Here is a 21,060-nt window from a genome sequence, read left to right as displayed (position 1 = left end):
ATATCGATTATGGTCTCCAGGGGAGCTATGCTCTGATTTTATTAGAATAATGAAGATCTGAAGGTGAGATGAGTTCCCTCTATGAAGAAGATTAGGTTTCTATTAGGAAGGAGGAAGAGGGGATTGAATGTTGGTTAGGCAACCAGCACTGGGCACCATAGTTTCATTATAATAAATGTTTCTATAATTTTTAAATTAAAAATGTTACAACATTAAAGGAAGTTAAGAAAATAGAGAAAATAGTCACTCATAATCCTTTTTCTCTAAAAAAAAATTAACACCATTCCCTTTTAATCTTTTCATAAATGTTTTTACATAGTTAAATTATACTATTCCTAAATACATTTTATTCTTTTTACTTTATGTCATAGTCATTTTTATGTTGCTACATCTTCAAAATTATTATTATTATTAATTTATTTTTGCAGTATGCGGGCCTCTCACTGCTGTGGCCTCTCCTGTTGCGGAGCACAGGCTCCGGACGCGCAGGCTCAGCGGCTATGGCTCACGGGCCCAGCTGCTCCGCAGCATGTGGGATCTTCCCGGACCGGGGCACGAAACTGTGTCCCCTGCATCGGCAGGCGGACTCCCAACCACTGCGCCACAAGGGAACCCCCTCAAAATTATTTTTTAAATGCGTAATAATCAGTTGAACAAATATACCATTGTTCAGTTTATCATTTACCTATTAGTGGAAATCTAGATAACTTCTTTTACCCATTCGTCTCAGTTTTATTTTATTTATTTTTTTATTTTTATTTTTTTTTTTTGCGGTACGCGGCCTCTCACTGCCGTGGCCTCTCCCGTTGCGGAGCACAGGCTCCGGACGCACAGCCTCAGCAGCCATGGCTCACGGGCCCAGCCGCTCCGCGGCATGTGGGATCTTCCCGGACCAGGGCTCGAACCCGTGTCCCCTGCATTGGCAGGCAGACTCCCAACCACTGTGCCACAAGGGAAGCCCAGTTTTATTTTTTAGAACAGTTTTATATTTACAGAAAAATTGTCAAGATAGTACAGAGTTCTCATATACCCCTGCACCTAGTTTCCCCTATTGTTAACATGTAGCATGGTGCATTCGTTACAGTTAATGAACCAAAACTAATATGTTATTATTAACTAGGGTCCATACCTTTATTCAGAAATCCTTGATTTAAAAAAAATCTAACGTCCCTTTTCTGTTCAGGGCTCCCATTTAGAATACCTGTATATCACATTTAGTTGTCATGTCTCTTTAGGGTCCTCTTGGCTGTGAGAGTTTCCAGGTTATTTGGTTTTTTAGAATTCTTTATCAATAATAACTTTTTTTTTTTTAATTAATTAATTTATTTATTTTTGGCTGTGTTGGGTCTTCGTTGCTGTGCCCAGGCTTTCTCTAGTTGGGGCAAGCAGGGGCTACTCTTAGTTGTGGTGCGCGGGCTTCTCACTGCGGTGGCTTCTCTTGTTGCGGAGCACAGGCTCTAGGCCCGCGGGCCTAGAGTAGTTGTGTCTTGCGGGCTCTAGAGAGCAGGCTCAGGAGTTGTAGCACACGGGCTTAGTTGCTCTGCGGCATGTGGAATCTTCCTGGACCAGGCCTTGAACCCGTGTCGAACCCGTGTCCCGTGCATTGGCAGGTGGATTCTTAACCACTGTGCCACCAGGGAAGTCCCCCAAGTTATTTTTGAAGGACATATTTTAGTGCAGAGTAGGTTGCTTTTTAAGAGAATTGGGCATTTTTAAAATTTATTTATTTATTTATTGGCTGCATTGGGTCTTCGTTGCTGCACGCAGGCTTTCTCTAGTTGCAGCAAGCAGGGGCTACTCTTCGTTGTGGTGCGCGGGCTTCTCATTGTAGTGGCTTCTCTTGTTGCAGGGCACGGGCTCTAGGCGCGTGGACTTCAGTAGCTGTGGCTCGTGGACTCTAGAGCGCAGGCTCAGTAGTTGTGGCGCACGGGCTTGGTTGCTCCGCGGCATGTGAGATCTTCCCGGACCAGGGATTGAACCCGTGTCCCCTACATTGGCAGGCGGATTCTTATCCCCTGCGCTACCAGGGAAGCCCCTGGCCAAACATTTTGATGCAACATTGAATCATAGTTGTCCTAAAGCAGCTGTTACCATCTTTTCAGACAGTGAATAGAAGACAGAAACTGCTTAGGAAGTTGTAATATTTGAACTGTAACACATGAAAGGGAAAGTTACTTTCAGTATTCATTTAAAATAAAATTTACACTGAAATAAAAATATAAAACAAATCCTTCTGTAAGAGAAATACACAATGTGTAAGTCAGTTCCTTACTAGCTTCTGCTTGTGTTTAGATCCCAAGTTATTTTGGTTTTTAGAGTGATGGCAGAATTTATAAGTAGACAGCGTATGATACTTTCTGGGGCATCTAAGGTCTGAATACATGAGCTCTTATTGCTGACCTGTTAGATTTTTATCTCCTACTAGCTATCTAGTCTATGCTACTATCAAATGCATCTTGAGTGAAAACCTATAATAAATTTATTTAAATATGATATTTGAGAAACATTCTCTGCAACTTAGTAAAATAAATGTTAATTCCTACTAATAGAAACTTGGAGTCATTGATCACATTTGGAGGCCTTAATCAAAATATAATTTTGTTTTTATAGGCCATGTTATAGTTTCAATGAACAAATCAAGATTCTTTGGACTCAGAATAGAGCCTGGTGAAAAAATTTTGCCAGAACGCAAAGCAACAATAAAATTAAATAAGATAAAAGACAGGGTTTTTGTTTTTTCCTTTAAATTTCAGCAGAGATCTAATGACTGACATGACTTGTTCTGACGAATATTAGGTCCATCATCACCTGCTTACTTTTGTCCTCCTTTCCTTTCACCTTTCCATACCAACAGAAGTGGATCCAGTACTCAGCACTTGTCTTCTTTTTGGAGAAATTGCTCCATTTCTTGGTAGGCTGTCGTCTTTATCTAGCAGTCCTTCAGAAATGGTTTGTGAGAATTACATTCTGTGAGTTCTTGCATTTAAAAATCTTCATCTTTAAAGTCCACTAACTTCAGTGGTAATTTTCTGTATTAGTTTTTCCTGAGACATGGTATGTACCCTTTCTGTCTGTAAAATTTCTTTTATTTCAGGAAAGTTGTCTTAGTGATATTTTTGAAAATGTTTTCTAGTTCATATATGCAGCTCCTTCAGGAATATCAGTTATGCCAATGTTTGTTCTCCTTCACCTACCTTTCATATCTGTTTTCCCTATAATCTTTTTATACTCTTAGTATGTTCCGATTTCATTTTTTCCCACTTCTCTCAGACTTTTCTCTATGATCCTTATTTTTTTCAAATTGTGTCAGTTCTTCATTAGTTATCTCCCGTATGACTTTTCATTTCTATGATGGATTTTTTTTCTTTTCTACTTATTTCCTATTTCCTAGGTCTAACACACTAGTTTTTATTTCCTTTTGTGAAATTTATTTATTTTGTATGCACTTGGATCTTTGCTTTGAGCTCTCCTTTAGTGGTGATATTTTCATAAATTTTTGAGCTCTTGCTAATATCTTTGGTCAAGATAGTCATTTCTGTGTCTGTATACTTATAATGTATGTTTTCTCCTTCTGCCATTTCCCTTGCTTGTTCTTTTCTTCCTTTTTACATGCAGTATTTTTTTTAATGGAACACCTCCCCACCTTCCCCCCCCCCCCGCATCTTTAAATAATGAGTTCTTAGATTTTAGCATTATAGTTTTTAAGTTGAATATTATAAAATGCCGTTTGTTCAGGTGTTTAAGCCCTCCATTAACAAGCATAAGATGATCATTTTTGACCACTCCAGTCTCACCAAGTAGGAGTAGGATGGGCACTGTGTTTTAAGTCTGTCTCACAAAGACTGTTACTGAGACTCCTACCCACATATTAGAATGTGTTTCTTTTCATATTAGTTTAATTCTCTAATAAGCTCCATATGATCTACTTTGTTGTTTATACTTCTTCCGAAAACTGTGTATGCTGTTGGATTGTATGTATGGTTAATTATTTTACATGTTTTTTTAATACTGTAGGAGAGAATCATGTGAAATTGTGTTTTATAGGTAAAAAATGGTCAAATATATTGGTAATTTCATGTGGATCAACATATATGATTAACCTCTTTATATATCATTACTTGCCATTCTTGAACCCTTACTTCTGAGTCATCTCTCAACTGACTCGAATTGCACATAGTTCTTTACAGGAAGGAAGTAGGAAGTATATTTCGTGCCTTGTTAATAAATCAGTTGGGATTCTTGGAGTCTTAGCCTTGAATTCAGAGGAATCACAACTGTCCTCAGAGGTACTAAAGTCTCTCAAATGTAGAAGTGAGTATTACTGTGAGTGAGTCTTAAGTATGACAGTGAAAGGCCCAACCCCTCCCTTGCATTCTTGGTCCCCAGACGGTGTGCACAACTCTAGAATAATAAAAGCAACGTTATATCCCAACCTCATAAGATGTTACCTCCCGATTTAGCCCGCCAGTACACTATACATCATTCTAATCTGTGAATTCAGTGGGCTTCTCTACTTCTGTAAGGTGAAATTCTTGATTACAAACAGTACTGAGTGAGGTAACACAATAGCTTAAACAGTATTTGGTAAATCTATGGATTATGGTGTTTATAAGCAAGGTGGGTAGAACAAATGAAGACAGCAAACCCAAACCCAGAATTAGTGTTTCTTTTAATGGAGAAAGATTGCTGTCCTCTCCATCATAGAAGAGCTCAGTGAACTAAATCTGCTATCAGCTGGTTGGTGGGTCCTCCTGCTGTGGTTCTGTATCAGGGCAGAGTTGGTTGCTGCTGCTGGGCAGCTGGCATTCTGTAAGGGTTGGTTAGCATTAGTGAGAGGAAGCTCATGCGGTGGAGCTCATTTCCTGTTACCAGGTACTTTGTTCTTATGCCCATTGAGCAAGCACTGCAGTGCCTGGGGAAGGGGCTTGGTTGACATTCTCAAGGTCATCTTGCCTCCACAGTGGGAGTCTTTTGCTGACCATTCTCATGGAATACAAATAATCGTACTCTGGGCCCATTGCAGTTGGCCCGTTTCTCCATGTCTGTTCCCCAGATGTCTTTGTCACCAATCCTCCAATCTTTCTTCTTTTAGGTCCCTATCCATCTGGTTAAACATGTAGCCTCTGCCCATCAGGCCATCTTTCCTCAGCCAAAGTAGACCATGGATATATTGCTTGAAGTTCTGCCTGCAGGGAGGAAGTTTCTGCTCTACTGTCTTTTCACAGACCACCACTTAGGATGGATATGCTATCATAGTCTGTTTATGACTTGTGACAATGAAAGGTCAGTTAGAACTAGGCATCCAAGGTACTCAGACCTTTCTGCATCTTCCTATATCTTGTGTTTCCTAATCTTGTATTTCTATGTATATACATATATGAAATATATATATATATATATATATATATATATATATATATATATGGTTTGGTTCTCTTGAGTCTTACTCCTTCTGATTAGTACTCCTACTTTTCATGTAGGTGACTTAGTAAGACTGAATTCAACAATACAGTGACTTATCACCCTTGGATTTTAATTAATTAATTTGTTTTTTGTTTTTTTTTGTTTTTTTAATTTTATTTATTTATTATACAGCAGGTTCTTATTAGTTATCTATTTTATACATATTAGTGTATATATGTCAATTCCAACCTCCCAATTCATCCCACCACCACCACCACCACCCACCCTGCCACTTTCCCCCCTTGGTGTCCATACATTTGTTCTCTACATCTGTGTCTCTATTTCTACCTTGCAAACTGGTTCATCTGTACCATTTTGCTAGATTCCACATATATGCGTTAATATATGGTATTTGTTTTTCTCCTTCTGGCTTACGTCACTTTGTATGACAGTTTCTAGGTCCATCCATGTCTCTACAAATGACCCATTTTCATCCCTTTTTATGGCTGAGTAATATTCCATTGTATATTTGTACCACATCTTCTTTATCCATTCATCTGTCAAAGGGCATTTAGGTTGCTTCCATGAGCTGGCTATTGTAAATAGTGCTGCAGTGAACATTGGGGTGCATGTGTTTTTTTGAATTATGGTTTTCTCTGGGTATATGCCCAGTAGTGGGATTGCTGGGCCATATGGTAATTCTATTTTTAGTTTTTTAAGGACTCCCCATACTGTTCTCCATAGTGGCTGTATCAATTTACATTCCCACCAACAGTGCAAGAGGGTTCCCTTTTCTCCACACCCTCTCCAGCATTTGTTGTTTTTAGGTTTTCTGATGATGCCCATTCAAACCGGTGTGAGGTGATACCTCATTGTAGTTTTGATTTGCATTTTTCTAATCATTAGTGATGTTGAACAGCTTTTCATGTGCTTCTTGGCCATCTGTATGTCTTCTTTGGAGAAATGTCTATTTAGGTCTTCTGCCCATTTTTGGATTGGGTTTTTTTTTTTTTTTAATATTGAGCTGCATGAGCTGTTTATATATTTTGGACATTAATCCTATGTCCGTTGATTTGTTTGCAAATAATTTATCCCATTTGAGGGTTGTCTTTTCATCTTGCTTGTAGTTTCCTTTGCTGTGCAAAAGCTTTTAAGTTTCATTAGGTCCTGTTTGTTTATTTTTATTTCCATTACTCTAGGAGGTGGATCAAAAAAGATCTTGCTGTGGTTTATGTCAAAGAGTGTTCCTCCTATGTTTTCCTCTAAGAGTTTTATAGTGTCCGGTCTTACATTTAGGTCTATAATCCATTTTGAGTTTAGTTTTGTGTATGGTGTGTGTTAGGGAGTGTTCTAATTTCATTCTTTTACATGTAGCTGTCCAGTTTTCCCAGCACCACTTATTGAAGAGACTGTCTTTTCTCCATTGTATATCTTTGCCTCCTTTGTCATAGATTAGTTGACCATAGGTATGTGGGTTTATCTCTGGCTTTCTCTCCTATACCATTGATCTGTATTTCTGTTTTTGTGCCAGTACCACATTGTCTTGATTACTGTAGCTTTGTAGTATAGTCTGAAGTCAGGGAGTCTGATTCCTCCAACTCCGTTTTTTTTTCCCCCAAGACTGCTTTGGCTATTTAGGTTCTTTTGTGTCTCCATACAAATTTTAAGATATTTGTTCTAGTTCTGGGGAAAAAGGCCACTGGTAATTTGATAGGGATTGCATTGAATCTGTAGATTGCTTTGGGTAGTATAGTCATTTTCACAGTATTGATTCTTCCAATCCAAGAACATGGTATATCTCTCCAACTGTTTGTGTCATCTTTGATTTCTTTCATCAGTGTCTTAAAGTTTTCTGAGTGCAGGTCTTTTACCTCCTTAGGTAGGTTTATTCCTAGGTATTTTATTCTTTTTGTTGCAATGGTGAATGGGATTGTTTCCTTAATTTCTCTTTCTGGTCTTTTGTTGTTAGTGTATAGGAGTGCAAGAGATTTCTGTGCATTAATTTTGTATCCTGCAACTTTACCAGATTCATTGATTAGCTCTTGTAGTTTTCTGGTGGCATCTTTAGGATTCTCTATGTATGGTATCATGTCATGTGCAAACAGTGACAGTTTTACTTCTTCTTTTCCAATTTGTATTGCTTTTATTTCTTTTTCCTCTCTGATTTCCATGGCTAGGACTTCCAAAACTATGTTGAATAATTGTGGCACATAATAATTGTGGACATCCTTGTCTTGTTCCTGATCATAGAGGAAATGCTTTCAGTTTTTCACCATTGAGAATGATGTTTGCTGTGGGTTTGTCTTATATGGTCTTTATTATGTTGAAGTAGGTTCCCTCTATGCCCACTTTCTGTAGAGTTTTTATCATAAATTGGTGTTCAGTTTTGTCAGAAGCTTTTTCTGCATCTATTGAGATGATCATATGGTTTTTAGTCTTCAGTTTGTTAATATGGTGTATCACATTGATTGATTTGCGTATACTGAAGAATCCTTGCATCCCTGGGATAAATCTCACTTGATCATGGTGTATGATCCTGTTAATGTGTTGTTGGATTCTGTTTGCTAGTATTTTGTTGAGGATTTTTGCATCTATATTCATCAGTGATATTGGTCTGTAATTTTCTTTTTTTGTAGTATCTCTGTCTGTTTTGATATCAGGGTGATGGTGGCCTCGTAGAATGAGTTTGGGAGGGTTCCTTCCTCTGCAATTTTTTGGAAGAGTTTGAGAAGGATGGGTGTTAGCTCTTCTCTAAATGTTTGATAGAATTCGCCTGTGAAGCCATCTGGTCCTGGACTTTTGTTTGTTGTAGGATTTTTAATCACAGTTTCAATTTCATTACTTGTTATTGGTCTGTTCATATTTTCTGTTTCTTCCTGGTTCAGTCTTGGAAGCTTATACCTTTCTAAGAATGTCCATTTCTTCCAGGTTGTCCATTTTTTTGGCATAGAGTTGCTTGTAGTAGTCTCTTAGGATGCTTTTTATTTCTGTGGTGTCTGTTGTAACTTCTTCTTTTTCATTTCTAATTTTATTGATTTGATGAGTCTGGCTAAAGATTTATCAATTTTGTTTATCTTCTCAAAGAACCAGCTTTTAGTTTTATTGATCTTTGTTATTGTTTTCTTTGTTTCTGTTTCATTTATTTCTGCTCTGACCTTTATGATTTCTTTCCTTCTACTAACTGGGTTTTGTTTGTTCTTCTTTCTCTAGTTCCGTTAGGTGTAAGGTTAGATTGTTTGAGATTTTTCTTGTTTCTTGAGGTAGGATTGTATTGCTATAAACTTCCCTCTTAGTACTGCTTTTGCTGTATCCCATAGGTTTTGGATCGTCGTGTTTTCATTGTCATTTGTCTCTAGGTATTTTTTGATTTCCTCTTTGATTTCTTCAGTGATCTCTTGGTTATTTAGTAACCTGTTGTTTAGCCTCCATGTGTTTGTGTTTTTTACGTTTTTTTTTTCCCTGTAATTGATTTCTAATCTCATAGCGTTGTGGCTGAAAAAGATGCTTGATATGATTTCAATTTTCTTAAATTTACCGAGGCTTGATTTGTGACCCAAGATGTGATCTATCCTGGAGAATGTTCCGTATGCACTTGAGAAGAAAGTGTAATCTGCTGTTTTTAGATGGAATATCCTATAAGTGTCAGTTAAATCCTTCTGGTCTGTTGTGTCATTTCAAGCTTGTGTTTCCTTATTAATTTTCTGTTAGGATGATCTGTCCATTGGTGTAAGTGAGGTGTTAAAGTCCCCCACTATTATTGTGTTACTGTCAGTTTCCTCTTTTATAGCTGTTAGCAGTTGCCTTATGTGTTGAGGTGCTCCTATGTTGGGTGCATATATATTTATAATTGTTATATCTTCTTCTTGGATTGATCCCTTGATCATTATGTAGTGTCCTTCCTTGTCTCTTGTAACAGTCTTTGTTTTAAAGTCTATTTTATCTGATATGAGGATTGCTACTCCAGCTTTCTTTTGATTTCCATTTGCATGTAATATGTTTTTCCATCCCCTCGCTTTCAGTCTGTATGTGTCCCTAGGTCTAAAGTGGGTCTCCTGTAGACAGCATATATATGGGTCTTGTTTTTGTATCCATTCAGTGAGCCTGTGTCTTTTGATTGGAGCACTTAATCCATTCACGTTTAAGGTAGTTATTGATATATATGTTCCTATTACCATTTTCTTAATTGTTATGGGTTTATTTTGTAGGTCCTTTACTTCTCTTGTGTTTCCCACTTAGAGAAGTTCCTTTAGCATTTGTTGTAAAGCTGGTTTGGTGGTGTTGAATTCTCTTAGCTTTTGCTTGTCTGTAAAGATTTTGATTTCTCCATCGAATCTGAATGAGATCCTTGCCAGGTAGAGTAATCTTGGTTGTAGGTTCTTCCCTTTCATCACTTTAAATATATCATGCCACTCCCTTCTGGCCTGAAGAGTTTCTGCTGAGAAATCTGCTGTTAACTTTATGGGAGTTCCCTTGTATGTTATTTGTCGTTTTTCCCTTGTTGCTTTCAGTAATTTTTCTTTGTCTTTAATTTTTGTCAGTTTGATTACTATGTGTCTCGGCGTGTTTCTCCTTTGGTTTATCCTGCCTGCGACTCTCTGTGCTTCCTGGACTTGGGTGGCTCTTTCCTTTCCCGTGTTAGGGAAGTTTTCAACTGTAATCTCTTCAGATATTTTCTCAGGTCCTTTCTCTCTCTCTTCTCCTTCTGGGATCCCTGTAATGTGAATGTGTTTAATGTTGTCCCAGAGGTGTCTTAGGCTGTCTTCATTTCTTTTCATTCTTTTTTCTTTCTTCTGTTCTGTGGCAGTGAATTCCACCATTCTGTCTTCCAGGTCACTTATCCGTTCTTCTGCCTCAGTTATTCTGCTATTGATTCCTTCTAGTGTGTTTTTCATTTCAGTTACTGTATTGTTCATCTCTGTTTGTTTGTTCTTTAATTCTCCTAGGTGTTTGTTCTTTAATTCTTCAAGGTCTTTGTTAAACATTTCTTACATCTTCTCGATCTTTGCCTCCATTCTTTTTCCAAGGTCCTGTATCATCATATCTGTCATTATTATGAATTCTTTTTCTGGAAGGTTGCCTATCTCCACTTGATTTAGTTGTTTTTCTGGGGTTTTATCTTGTTCGTTCATCTGGTACATAGTCGTCTGCCTTTTCATTTTGTCTTTCTCTCTGTGAATGTGGTTTTCGTTCCACAGGCTGCAGAATTGTAGTACTTCTTGCTTCTGCTATCTGTCCCCTGGTGGATGAGGCTATCTGAGGGGCTTGTGCAAGCTTCCTGATGGGAGGGACTGGTGGTGGGTCTTCTCTCAACATTCTTATTCAGCATCACATTGGAACACCTGCTAGTGTTGGTTGGTCTCCTGCAGAGGCGGGGGGGGGTGGCTGTGGCTCAGCGTGGGGACAAGGACACTGGAATCCGGATTTTTATTTTTGTTTATTTATTTTGTTGCCATCTTAGCCTGGCAGCTGCAATAGATTCAAAATAATTTTTTGATATGCATAGGAGGTCACTGAGTTTCCACCTTAGCCTGGAATCAAGACTTTAGAGGTTGAGCATGTAATTCTTTTGTTTCCACCCTCTTTTCAGGTTCTCCAGGTCTCTCACTGTTTCTGTGATCTCTTTGGTATCTTTCCAATAAATTACTTTTCCATCTGGAGTTAGTTTCTCATGCTTACAACCAAGAACCCAGACAAACCCATTAGTTTTAGGAGATGGATGTAGAGAATAGAACCTCAGGAACCTGTGAGAATAATTGTTTAGATGGGCTGGAGGTAACTCAGGTCCCATTAATTTTCAAAATATTAATTTCCAAAATGTCCTTCAAACTTCAGAGGTGACAACAGGTTCCCCAAATCCTCAACAGGAACTGCATTCTAGTGAACACAGGTCATAATGTTGTCAATTTGAAAATTAATGAGACCTGAGTCTTTAACTGTCTAGATTCTTGGTTGCAAACAGGAGAAACCAACTGTGGTTGGAAAAGGAATTTTTAGAAGGATACTGAAGGGCTCATAGAAACAGTAAGAGTCTTGAATGTCCTGAGAAAGTTATGGGTAGGAACAAAGGCCAGTCTGGAAAGCCAAGAACAAGAAGTTCAATCGTAGTCTTTTATCAGGATTAGTTTGGCCACAGTCATACAGCGTGCTGGCTTTCACACTAGTTTCACAGTGTACTAGTTTTCATAGAGTTAGAGGAGTCTTCTATAAAGAGATGCCAGGCATTAAGTAGGAGGCTTCTGTAATGGGAATTGTAGTCCTTTGGTCCACTTACATGCAATGTGGAAGTCTTCATTTCTGATTTGTATGCCTTTCCTTTCTTTTTCTTGCTTTATGGTTCTCACTAGGACTTCCAATACCATGTTTAATACTATTGGTGAGAGTGAACACCCTTGTCTTCCTGATCTGGAGGAGAGCATTTAGTCTTTCACTATTGAGTTGAGGACCTTCCTGTTCATTACTCATTTGCTGAGTGTTTTGATCATGAATAGATGTTGAATTTTGTTAAATGCTTTTTTGCTTCTATTGAGATAATTGTATGTGTTTTTTCATTGTTTGCTAATTGATGAATTAAATTGATTAATTTTTGAATGTCAGACAGATCTTGAATTACTTGGTCTTGAATGTTGTATTATCGTTTTACGTATTGCTGAATTCTGTTTGCTAATATTTCATAAGAATTTTAAGTCTGTTTTTCATGAGGGATATTGATCTCATGAATCCTTTGTCTGATTTTGGTATCAGGGTAATTCTGGCTTCATAAAACTAGTTAGGAAGTGTTCTGTCCTATTCTGCATTCTGAAAGAGTTTCTATGGAATTAGTATTAATTCTTCCTTGAAGACTTAGTAGCATTCTCCAGTGAAACCATCTGGGCCTGAATTTTTCTTTGTGGGAACATTTTAAACTATGAATTCAGTTTCTTTAGCAGATAAAGGAATATGTAGGTATTGGTATCTGCTTGAGGAGTCTTAGGCAGTGTATGTCTTTCAAGGAGTTTACCCATTTCATCCAAGATGTTGAATTTGTTGGCCTAAAGTCATTCATAATTCCCTTATTATTCTTTTAATACTCATAGGATCTATAAAAATGTTCTCTCATTCCTGATATTGGTAACTTCTTCCTTATTTTTCTTGATCAGCCTCACCAGAAGCTTACCTATTTTATTATCTTTTCAAAGAATCAGCTTTTGATTTTATTGGTTTTCTTTATTGTTTCTTCATTTTCTATTCATTGATTCTTATTTCTTTATTATTTCCTTCCTTCTGCTTACCTGGGATCTAATTTGCTTTTCTTTTTTCAGTTTTTTAAGGTAGAAGTTTAGGTCACTGACACATTTCTTCTTTTCTAATATGAGCATTTAATGCTGTAAATTTCCCTCAAAGCACTGCTTTAGCTGCTTCTCACAAACATTGTTATGTTGTGTTTTATTCAGGTCAAAATATTTTCTAATTCTCTTTTTACTTCTTCTTTAATCCATTTGTTGGTTAATTTTCATATATTTGTGGATCTTCCAGATAGCTTTCTGTTATTTTTTTCCCATGTATTTTTGCTATCTTTGGCTTTTTGATGTGCTTTCTGGGAGATCACCACCTACATTTGAGGAGAAGGCACTGGTCTGAGCCACCATTGTATGTGAAATGCCTACAGGCCACCTGGAGCCCACAGGTCAACCTACAGGCTGCCTTGAGCCTGTGCTGGTGGGCAGGTGTATGTGTCAACAGTGGGCTGGTCTCTCTTGGCTGGCATATGAGAAATGGGGCCAGCCGTTCTGCCACCACTGCCATGTTCCAGTAGTGAGGCTGAAAATGGGAATTTGTTAAAAGTCTGCATGTAAGGCAACCACATCCCCAGTCCCACTCCACCACTGTGTACCTAAGAACTCTAGTAGCCAGGCATCTACCCTTATGTAGGAAACAGAATCTTCTTCAAAGAAATTGAATGGCCCCAGAGAAGACCCTAATGCCAGAGCTAAACTGCTTGCAGGAATTACTGAGGGTGGATTCCTGGATCACGCTGGTGGATGAGTAGACCTATACAATGGAGGAGGTAGCCTTCTCTGGTCTCCCCAGCACCCTCAACAAAGGCGGCTGTTTTGAGACTTATGTCACGTTTCCTTATTGGCTATCTGTATTCAGCACTTAACTTTAGACTTGTGGTCTGTATGTGGCATGCCAATACTTAGAAGAATCGAGAATTATCAATTTTGATATATGTGTAGATGTCCCACAGATAAAAGAGTGAGATCAGCCCTCTAAAAGATGGAATCCTACTCATAGCATCAGGACTGTCCTATTAAATGCAATCTTACTTTTAATGGACCAGTACCTTAAAATGCAAATGGTCGTTTGCTGGGTGACTGGATTAAAGATAATTTAAATTTTCTTCTTGGTATATTTCTTTCTTTTCTAACTTCTCTAGAGTGAACATATATTACTTTTGTGTTCAGATAAAATATTTTAAAACATTAAGGGAAAAATTAGAATTGTGAAATAAATAAAAACATGAGATCTAATCTAGTAAGCATGATGTAAGGTATAGGCACGGTGAAACTAATGATTTAACAGCAAACTGGGTTGATCAGAATTGTCTCTAAAGGTGTTTACAAGAGAAATAATTGACAAAAGCTTTTAATTCTCCATGAGTAACAACTTCCACAGTCCTGAGAAGGGCTGTCTGGCCCTACTCCCTAGGTCAGAATTCCTGAGGAAAGGTAAAATTATACTGTAGTCATGGCGTTAACAGGACAAGAGTATCCTCATCTCTTCTGCTTGGCCACCCCCGTTCACTGATGATGGTGTTCCTTCTGGGGGAGGGGCAGGAGGTTTCAAAGACTTTCCTACTACCCTCATTTTTAGAGAGGAAATGGGTCACCTATGTTTCATTACTCACTAACATGCTTATTCCTGTCTGTCCTGTCCACAGGCAGCTGGCTAAGAGTCTTGGGCAGGCTGGGGAAATCGAGCCTGAAACAGAAGGGATACTAACAGAGTATGGAGTGGATTTCTCTGATTTCTCTTCAGAAGTTTTAGAATGTCTCCCTCAAGACCTGCCTTGGACAATTCCACCAGAGGAATTCAGCAAGAGAAGAGATTTAAGGTAAATATCTGAAACTCGTAAAGAACATCATGTTTCTTAGTATGAGTGTGTTTTGTGTTTGGTAACTGCAATCATTGTTGCTTTTGTTGTGGTCATCCATTTACAATGCTTGGTGTCAGTTTATTTATCTCTTGTAAAAATAAAATACTGTGTGTGTGTGTGTGTGTGTGTGTGTGTGTGTGTGTGTGTGTGAAAAAGGTAACTGAGGTGATGGATGTAAAAGTATCCTTCTTCCGGTAATCATTTCAAAAAATGAATGTGTCAAATCAAAAAAAAAAAAAGCACATCATGTTTCTATCTTTCTGCCTTCTAACTTAACTCTCCTTTGAGCTGGCTTCAGATATTCCCATCTTTCCACCAACATTCAAGTTCCGTACAATTGGGAACTAAGTGCTCTGTACCGGAGGTTGGCCAGTGATGGCCTCCAAGCTAAACCGAGCCCACTGACTGTTTATGTACAGCCTGTGAGCTAAGACTGGTTTTCATATTCTTAAATGGTTGAAAAAAATCAAAACAATAATTTTTCATGAAAATTATATAAAATTCAAATTTCAGCATTCATGAAGTTGCATTGGAACACAGCCATGCTTATTTGGTTATATATTGTCTATGGCTATTTTTTTGCACTACAAGAGCAGAGTTGAATAGTTGCAACAGAGGCCATATGGCCTGCAAAGCCTAAGATATTTGCTCTCTGGCCCTTTATAGAAGAAGTGTGCTGACTTCTCTTCTAGACCATGCTATTATAATTTCAAAAGGTGTAGTTGCCACCTTCTTTTCTCATTGCTATGCCCCATAGGTCTGGTCAAATAAAGACAGTGTTATCTGGTTAGAAATGCCTTCCTTTAAATGGGCCTCTTCAGGCACAGAGCAAAGGATTCAAGACTTCTGTGCTTGGAGCTTCATTTTAAAGCTTTACTTTTAGGTCTGGAATTTGTTGGAAAGGACTTTTGTGGTATTTTTTTAACAACATCTTCTTTGAAGATGTTTCTTCATTGTGGGATGTTAGTTCTTTTCTGATATTTCTCTTCAGAATTTGGTTTCAGTACTGGCATTCATTTTGGATGCCACATGGAGATATTTAGAACCAAGAAACTTTTCATACAACCCACTGAGGCCGTGGAAGGTTTTTTGCTAAGGTCATCCCGTGTCAGAGTCTTTTCCGCCACACTTGCGCACTTCATGCAGCTGAACTTATGATACCTTAAGCTCTTGGTGCCCATTACTCCACCTAGTTTGAGAATCCTCCTTTCCGGCTCCCTCTTGCTTTTGTATCTTTTAGAAATGTACTTCTTTTCTTTTCTTGCCGCGGGTAGGCAAGGAAAAGGAGTTGACAGTTCCCTTTCCTGCTTGTTAGTAACTCTGATGGAACACACATTATATTTGAAGTCAGTTAACTCAAGTTGCCTTCCCGGCTTTCAGCAGTAACCACTGTTCAGAGAACTCCTGGTCAGTCATCTTGTCGGGGGTTTTGAGATCTTGAGTCCATAATCTTACTCTCTCTGAACCTTCATTTTCTCATATATAAATTGAGGGACTTGTTTTCTGAGATCTTTTCCTAAATCTAGGAATCTATTTAAAAATTTTTAATAAGAAAAGAAAGTTAGAATGGATGGCTGAATTTTATTGTTTGAAGTGTCAGTTAGTATAGCTATTCTGCAGTAGCTATTAAAACATTTTAAGCATACCTACCCTTTCACCTAAAAACTCTATTTCCAGGAGTCCATCCTCCTCAAAGAAGTGTTTTAGGATGTACGTAAAGAATGTTCATTGCTGCTTTATTATAAAAGTGACACTGCTGATGTCCATCATTAAAGGAATGGTTAAATAACCTATGTCATCTCAATAAGATAACATTCCCTGCAGCTGCAAAAAAGGAACCATTTCCATGTGGACTTCCTAAAAGGATGGCCATCATATATTGCGAAGTGAAAGAAGCAAGTTTCAGAACAGTATGAATATGAGCCTAGTTTTTTATAAAGTCAGATAATATAAAAACGATATAAATGTGTATGTACATACATATACATGTACACATAAAAGTATATTTGCAGAAAAAAAAGTTCTGGAAGGAAATGCATTGAACTGCCGACAGTGATTATCGTGTGTGGACTTCAGTGAAGTGCCTATCATTTCACTGATAGGGAGGCAATATTTTACGTTTCATTTTATAAATTACTCTGTTATTCAAATTGTTTAAAAATAAACTTCTATAACTTTAAAAAATTATAAATGGAAATATCAGAAGAGAGAGGTGCTCAACCTTTCCTAGCCTGACTCCTAGCCTGCAGATGAATAATAATAAGGCATGCCAATAGTCCTAGAAGCCAGTGTCGCTCAGTTCCCCTCTCATGGCCCCACCTTGCCTTTTTCTTTGGCCCCCATTGCCTTCTGAGTTAGAGCACAGACTAGGAGGTCTTGCTCTGCAGACGTCTTCTGTTAAAATATACCTATGTGTCCTGCAAGAGGATCCAAAGATACAGGGAGCTTGTGGGATGCTCTCTGCTATTAGCACAGTAACAGCGATTTTTTATTTTTAATCACTTTAACTTCCAGAAACTTTTTACCTGCCTATTATCCTCTATAATTATTTCTCTAAAATTCAAATCGTATTCTTTTTTCTTTTCTTTTTTTTTTTTTTACTCCTTTGGCTTAAAATCTTTCAACTGCTTCCTGATGCCTAAAGTAGTAATCTCTAAACTTTGTTGAACATGCATTCCCTGTAACATATGTGCCTTTATTTTAAAATTACAAGTGTACTTACTACTTTACTAATTTATTATATATGCTATTAACATACATAAAAGTGGAAAAATGAGAAAGAAATACATTTTAATATATTTTTATTTTACTTTAAGAAGGTATAGAACACTGTTCATATTGTTAATCCTACTTTTGGTGAAAGCAATGTGATTGAATATTCTTTATTTTTTTATTTTGCTTTAACAACTTGCAGTGTGGAAATACAGAGGTCCGGTTGTAAGTTTTGTATATTTTGATACTTAGTTTTGGTTTTAATGGTTATCATAACTGAAAAAGATATCATATCTTAGGAAGAAGTGAGCTCAACTTACTAAATCATAATACTTATTTTTTAACCCTGTTCACTGATTATATTCAGACTCATTTTGAAATCCAGCTAATAAACTTCCATCTTTCATGATGTCAGTCAGTTCTTGTGGACTAATTGAAAGGTGTTGCATTTTTAGATTTTTTAAAATGATTTCATAATCTTCGATTATTCTTCAGTTGGCATCTTTAAAAACTGGTTATAGAATTCTGTTAGAAAATTTAAGTGTATAGATCTGAAAAGTTTTGTAGTTTTTAAGATTAGGTCATTTTAGGTCCCCAAATTGTATAACAATGGAAACATTTCAAAACATCCATTTTTAGAATTTTATATTAAAAACTTGAGTTTCTTGTTTTATTTTGCTTTCAAAAAGCAATAACTTTTTTTTTCTTTTTTTTTAATCGTTGTTAAAACATCACTTTTACCTTGAAGGGACAGATTAAGTGTGTTTATTTTTTTCTAAGTATCTGCTATGGACCATATGATTGACAGTCATTGTTTTGAAATCATAGTGTGGCGGATGAATTCATGTTAGGAGCACAAGAAATGTCAGCTTTGCTATTTTCATGTTATTAGTGGTATTACTATTATTAGTTCAATATTATCTTCAATCTGTGGATCTTTGCAATAATCTTTTTTAGCCACTTGCCTATTTTGTAAGGATTAATTTAGCTAAAACTAGATAATTTTCATAAATCCATGGTACTGGACATGCGTAAATACCTGTTGTTCACAGTTGGCTGAAAGTATAGGAACCAACAGAAGTGCCAGTATCGCTCATTGCCTTTTGTGTTCTGGAACACCGACTCTCTTCTCACTTGAGGTACACCTCACTTACCACCTGATCCACATACCTTGTGAGGGTGCCAGCATTAATTCAGGTATTTATGTAGTCACGGTTAATTTCTTTTTACAATAAAAAATAGAGAAATACTTAGTATGCTGGAGTGTTTGGAGCTGATTACCTTTTCCTTCTCTTTGACTGGTCTTTTAATAGATTGATTTCATTTTTCAATCAACAAATTTATGGAACACCATCCATGGGCAGTAGAAATTCACCAATGAACAAAAGTAGATGTGGTCTCGGTTCTTGCGGAACGCTCAGTCTTATAGTAGAGGAGCGTGAATCAAATGTTTTAAGCAATAGTCAAATACGGAATTGTAATGGAGGAGAGAGATACTTGGTACAAGAGTTTGTAATACTGTGATTTCTTCTGCTCAGAGGTCCAGTGCCTTCAAAGAGGTTTTATCAATATTACTTTTTCTAGACTGTCAAAAGAACTAGAAATGAGTCCTAACACACACTAAAAAACATATGCTATGAATAAATAATATGTATTCTGGGAACTCCTAAATAAAACTTTTTTCCTTTTCCTCCCTTCTCTCCTATATACATTTATTTACATATATTATTTATGTATCTCTCTGTAGAATATATGTGTGTATATATAATATATGCCGAGTGCTCAGTTAGTCACTGGAAATACAAAGACAAGTAAGGCCCAGCCCTTGTTCTTCATGACTTTACTGTTCCTCAGGGAGGCAGATTTATACTCAGATAAATTACAGCAGAGGATGGCAGGCGCTGTAACATTCATATGGACAAACTGGCAGCGTCCTTGGTGCTTGAGCTGAGATCTGAGAAATGCACAGGCATAGGGGGAACTAGAGTGACTGAAGTAGTTCTCAGTTCAGCGATAGGCTGTGGCTGCAGAAAGGGTGGTATGTTCCCCTAAGACTCCCAAATCCTGCTGTAACAGGGCTCTCACAACTCCAATGGTTTTGATAGCTTCTTGACCCCCTCTGCTGGGCCACCCTGCCGTGGAGCCTACAGTGTTACCCGGGCTCTAGCTACGTAAGGACTTCTACATACCCGTTTAGGTTTGGTATTTGAACGATTATATTTGGAACACAAAAGTTCCATCAATCTTTAAACCTCATAATCCAATTATGTCAGTAAAATTCCATTTTTTTAGTCCAGTGGAATTGGGGTAATATTTTGCGAACTGAAGTTGAGAGAAATAGTGTTTATTTTGAAAAGAAAAATAGTTGGTTAGCAGTTTTCAAGAAGTAAGGCTAGTGTGAACTCCTAGGGGCAACAATCTGGCCCTTCTGATTGGGAGTACTATTTTTCTGGACCTTCGGCTCCATCTCTGGAGAATTGCTGCTTGCATGGCCTACCCTGCAGCTCTCCTTAGCAGGGCATCTGAGGTTTATAAAAAAAAAAAAATGCAGCGCTGATACTGCAAGCCTTTGGGGGTCAGGAAGAGAATATATCCAAGGACACTGCTTAAAGGGGGTTGCACCAGAAGTCCAAGAAACCCCAAGGTTATTTCTGAGACTGGCTCCAATTATTTTCAATTTCATTCATATTGTTTTGTTTCCTTTGTTATTAAACTGGAAACAAAACTTAAAAGCTCAATTAAAGTGGAAAATGAAAACCTAAATTATTAGAGGGGGAAAATACCACCCTAAACTGATTTTTATATTTTAGTAGTATTGTGGAATACTACTAAAAACTGACATGTCAGTTTTCAGTAAAACTATGAGCTTCCTTGAAGGGGAGGCGGTTCCTACAGTTTTTCACAGGAGAACTTGTAAATATCTATTTCTTTACTATTCCCTCAATAAAAAGGAAGCCCAGTGACCTCCACCGGACCATTACAAATGTGAAACTTGGCATATAAAATTGCTTGCTCTAAATTTTCCAATAGCTTTTTTTTTTTTCCATTTAATGTCGTTCTGCCAACTAGTGATTTTATTATTATAAACAGGACATTGTATTCACTTTTAAGAAGAAATATGAAGCTGGAGGTAAAATTACAAACTGCACCTTCTCGGCTGCCAAAACAGAAAACAATGAGCTAAAAATACCGAGCACAGAAAGGGTGCTGTGGCGAGAAATACTGAAGTATCTTCAAGACTGAACTGTTCTAGATAGACAGAAATTTCCTCTCACTCCAGGTAAAACCAACCTTGAAATAGCAACTTGAAAGGAGAGACATATAATACTAAGCTCTTTCAGGTCAATGCTTTTGTGGGAAAGCTTTCAAACATAACTAACATTAAATGACCAATCTTGCTGTTTATGAGGAAGTCCAATCTGATTAAATTGCCATTTAGAAAAGGTTCCTCTGGTTAGGGAGTGTGGCAGCGTAGAAAGAGCACTAGAAGTTAGGGACTGGCTGGGTGACCTTGGACAGGTCAGTTAAATTTGGGGAGACAGAGAGAGAGAGCAGTTTCATCTTTTATAAAATGGATTATTTGACCAAGTTAGGATTTTCCACAAGGTGTTGGTAGGCCACAAGCTCTCTGGGATTTTAATAGGTGCCGTGGAGAAAAAGGATTCTGTGGCCACCCATTTTTGGAAAACAGTGGGTGAATAGATTTCTTACATTTTTTTGTGGATCATCTCACGGAACTAGCATTCCTTAGAATACACTATGAAATTGCTAAACTAAATATTTCAAAATGTATTAGCTCTAATGGTGTA

The 21,060-nt window shown here is 37.5% G+C and overlaps 1 protein-coding gene across 11 annotated transcripts in view; it reads left to right on the top strand.

Moving 5' to 3' along the window:
• Window positions 1-21,060, top strand: part of DIS3L2 (DIS3 like 3'-5' exoribonuclease 2) — a 375,493-nt gene that overhangs the window by 173,334 nt on the left and 181,099 nt on the right. For 10 of the 11 annotated variants that reach the window (XR_009541014.1, XM_060151851.1, XM_060151847.1 and 7 more), the window contains exon 9: window positions 14,324-14,497. Coding sequence is in view for 10 of the 11 variants with exons in the window: in XM_060151851.1 (XP_060007834.1) it covers window positions 14,324-14,497 (174 nt within the window). In the remaining variant the exon portion in view is untranslated. Of the gene's footprint in view, window positions 1-14,323; window positions 14,498-18,564; window positions 18,945-21,060 lie in introns of those variants that run through there. The other variant, XM_060151854.1, reaches the window with a different exon arrangement.

The sequence above is a fragment of the Lagenorhynchus albirostris genome, chromosome 6 (assembly GCF_949774975.1).
Source record: "Lagenorhynchus albirostris chromosome 6, mLagAlb1.1, whole genome shotgun sequence".
Classification (NCBI taxonomy): Eukaryota; Metazoa; Chordata; class Mammalia; order Artiodactyla; family Delphinidae; genus Lagenorhynchus; species Lagenorhynchus albirostris.
This window is presented reverse-complemented; position numbering and strand designations above follow the sequence as displayed.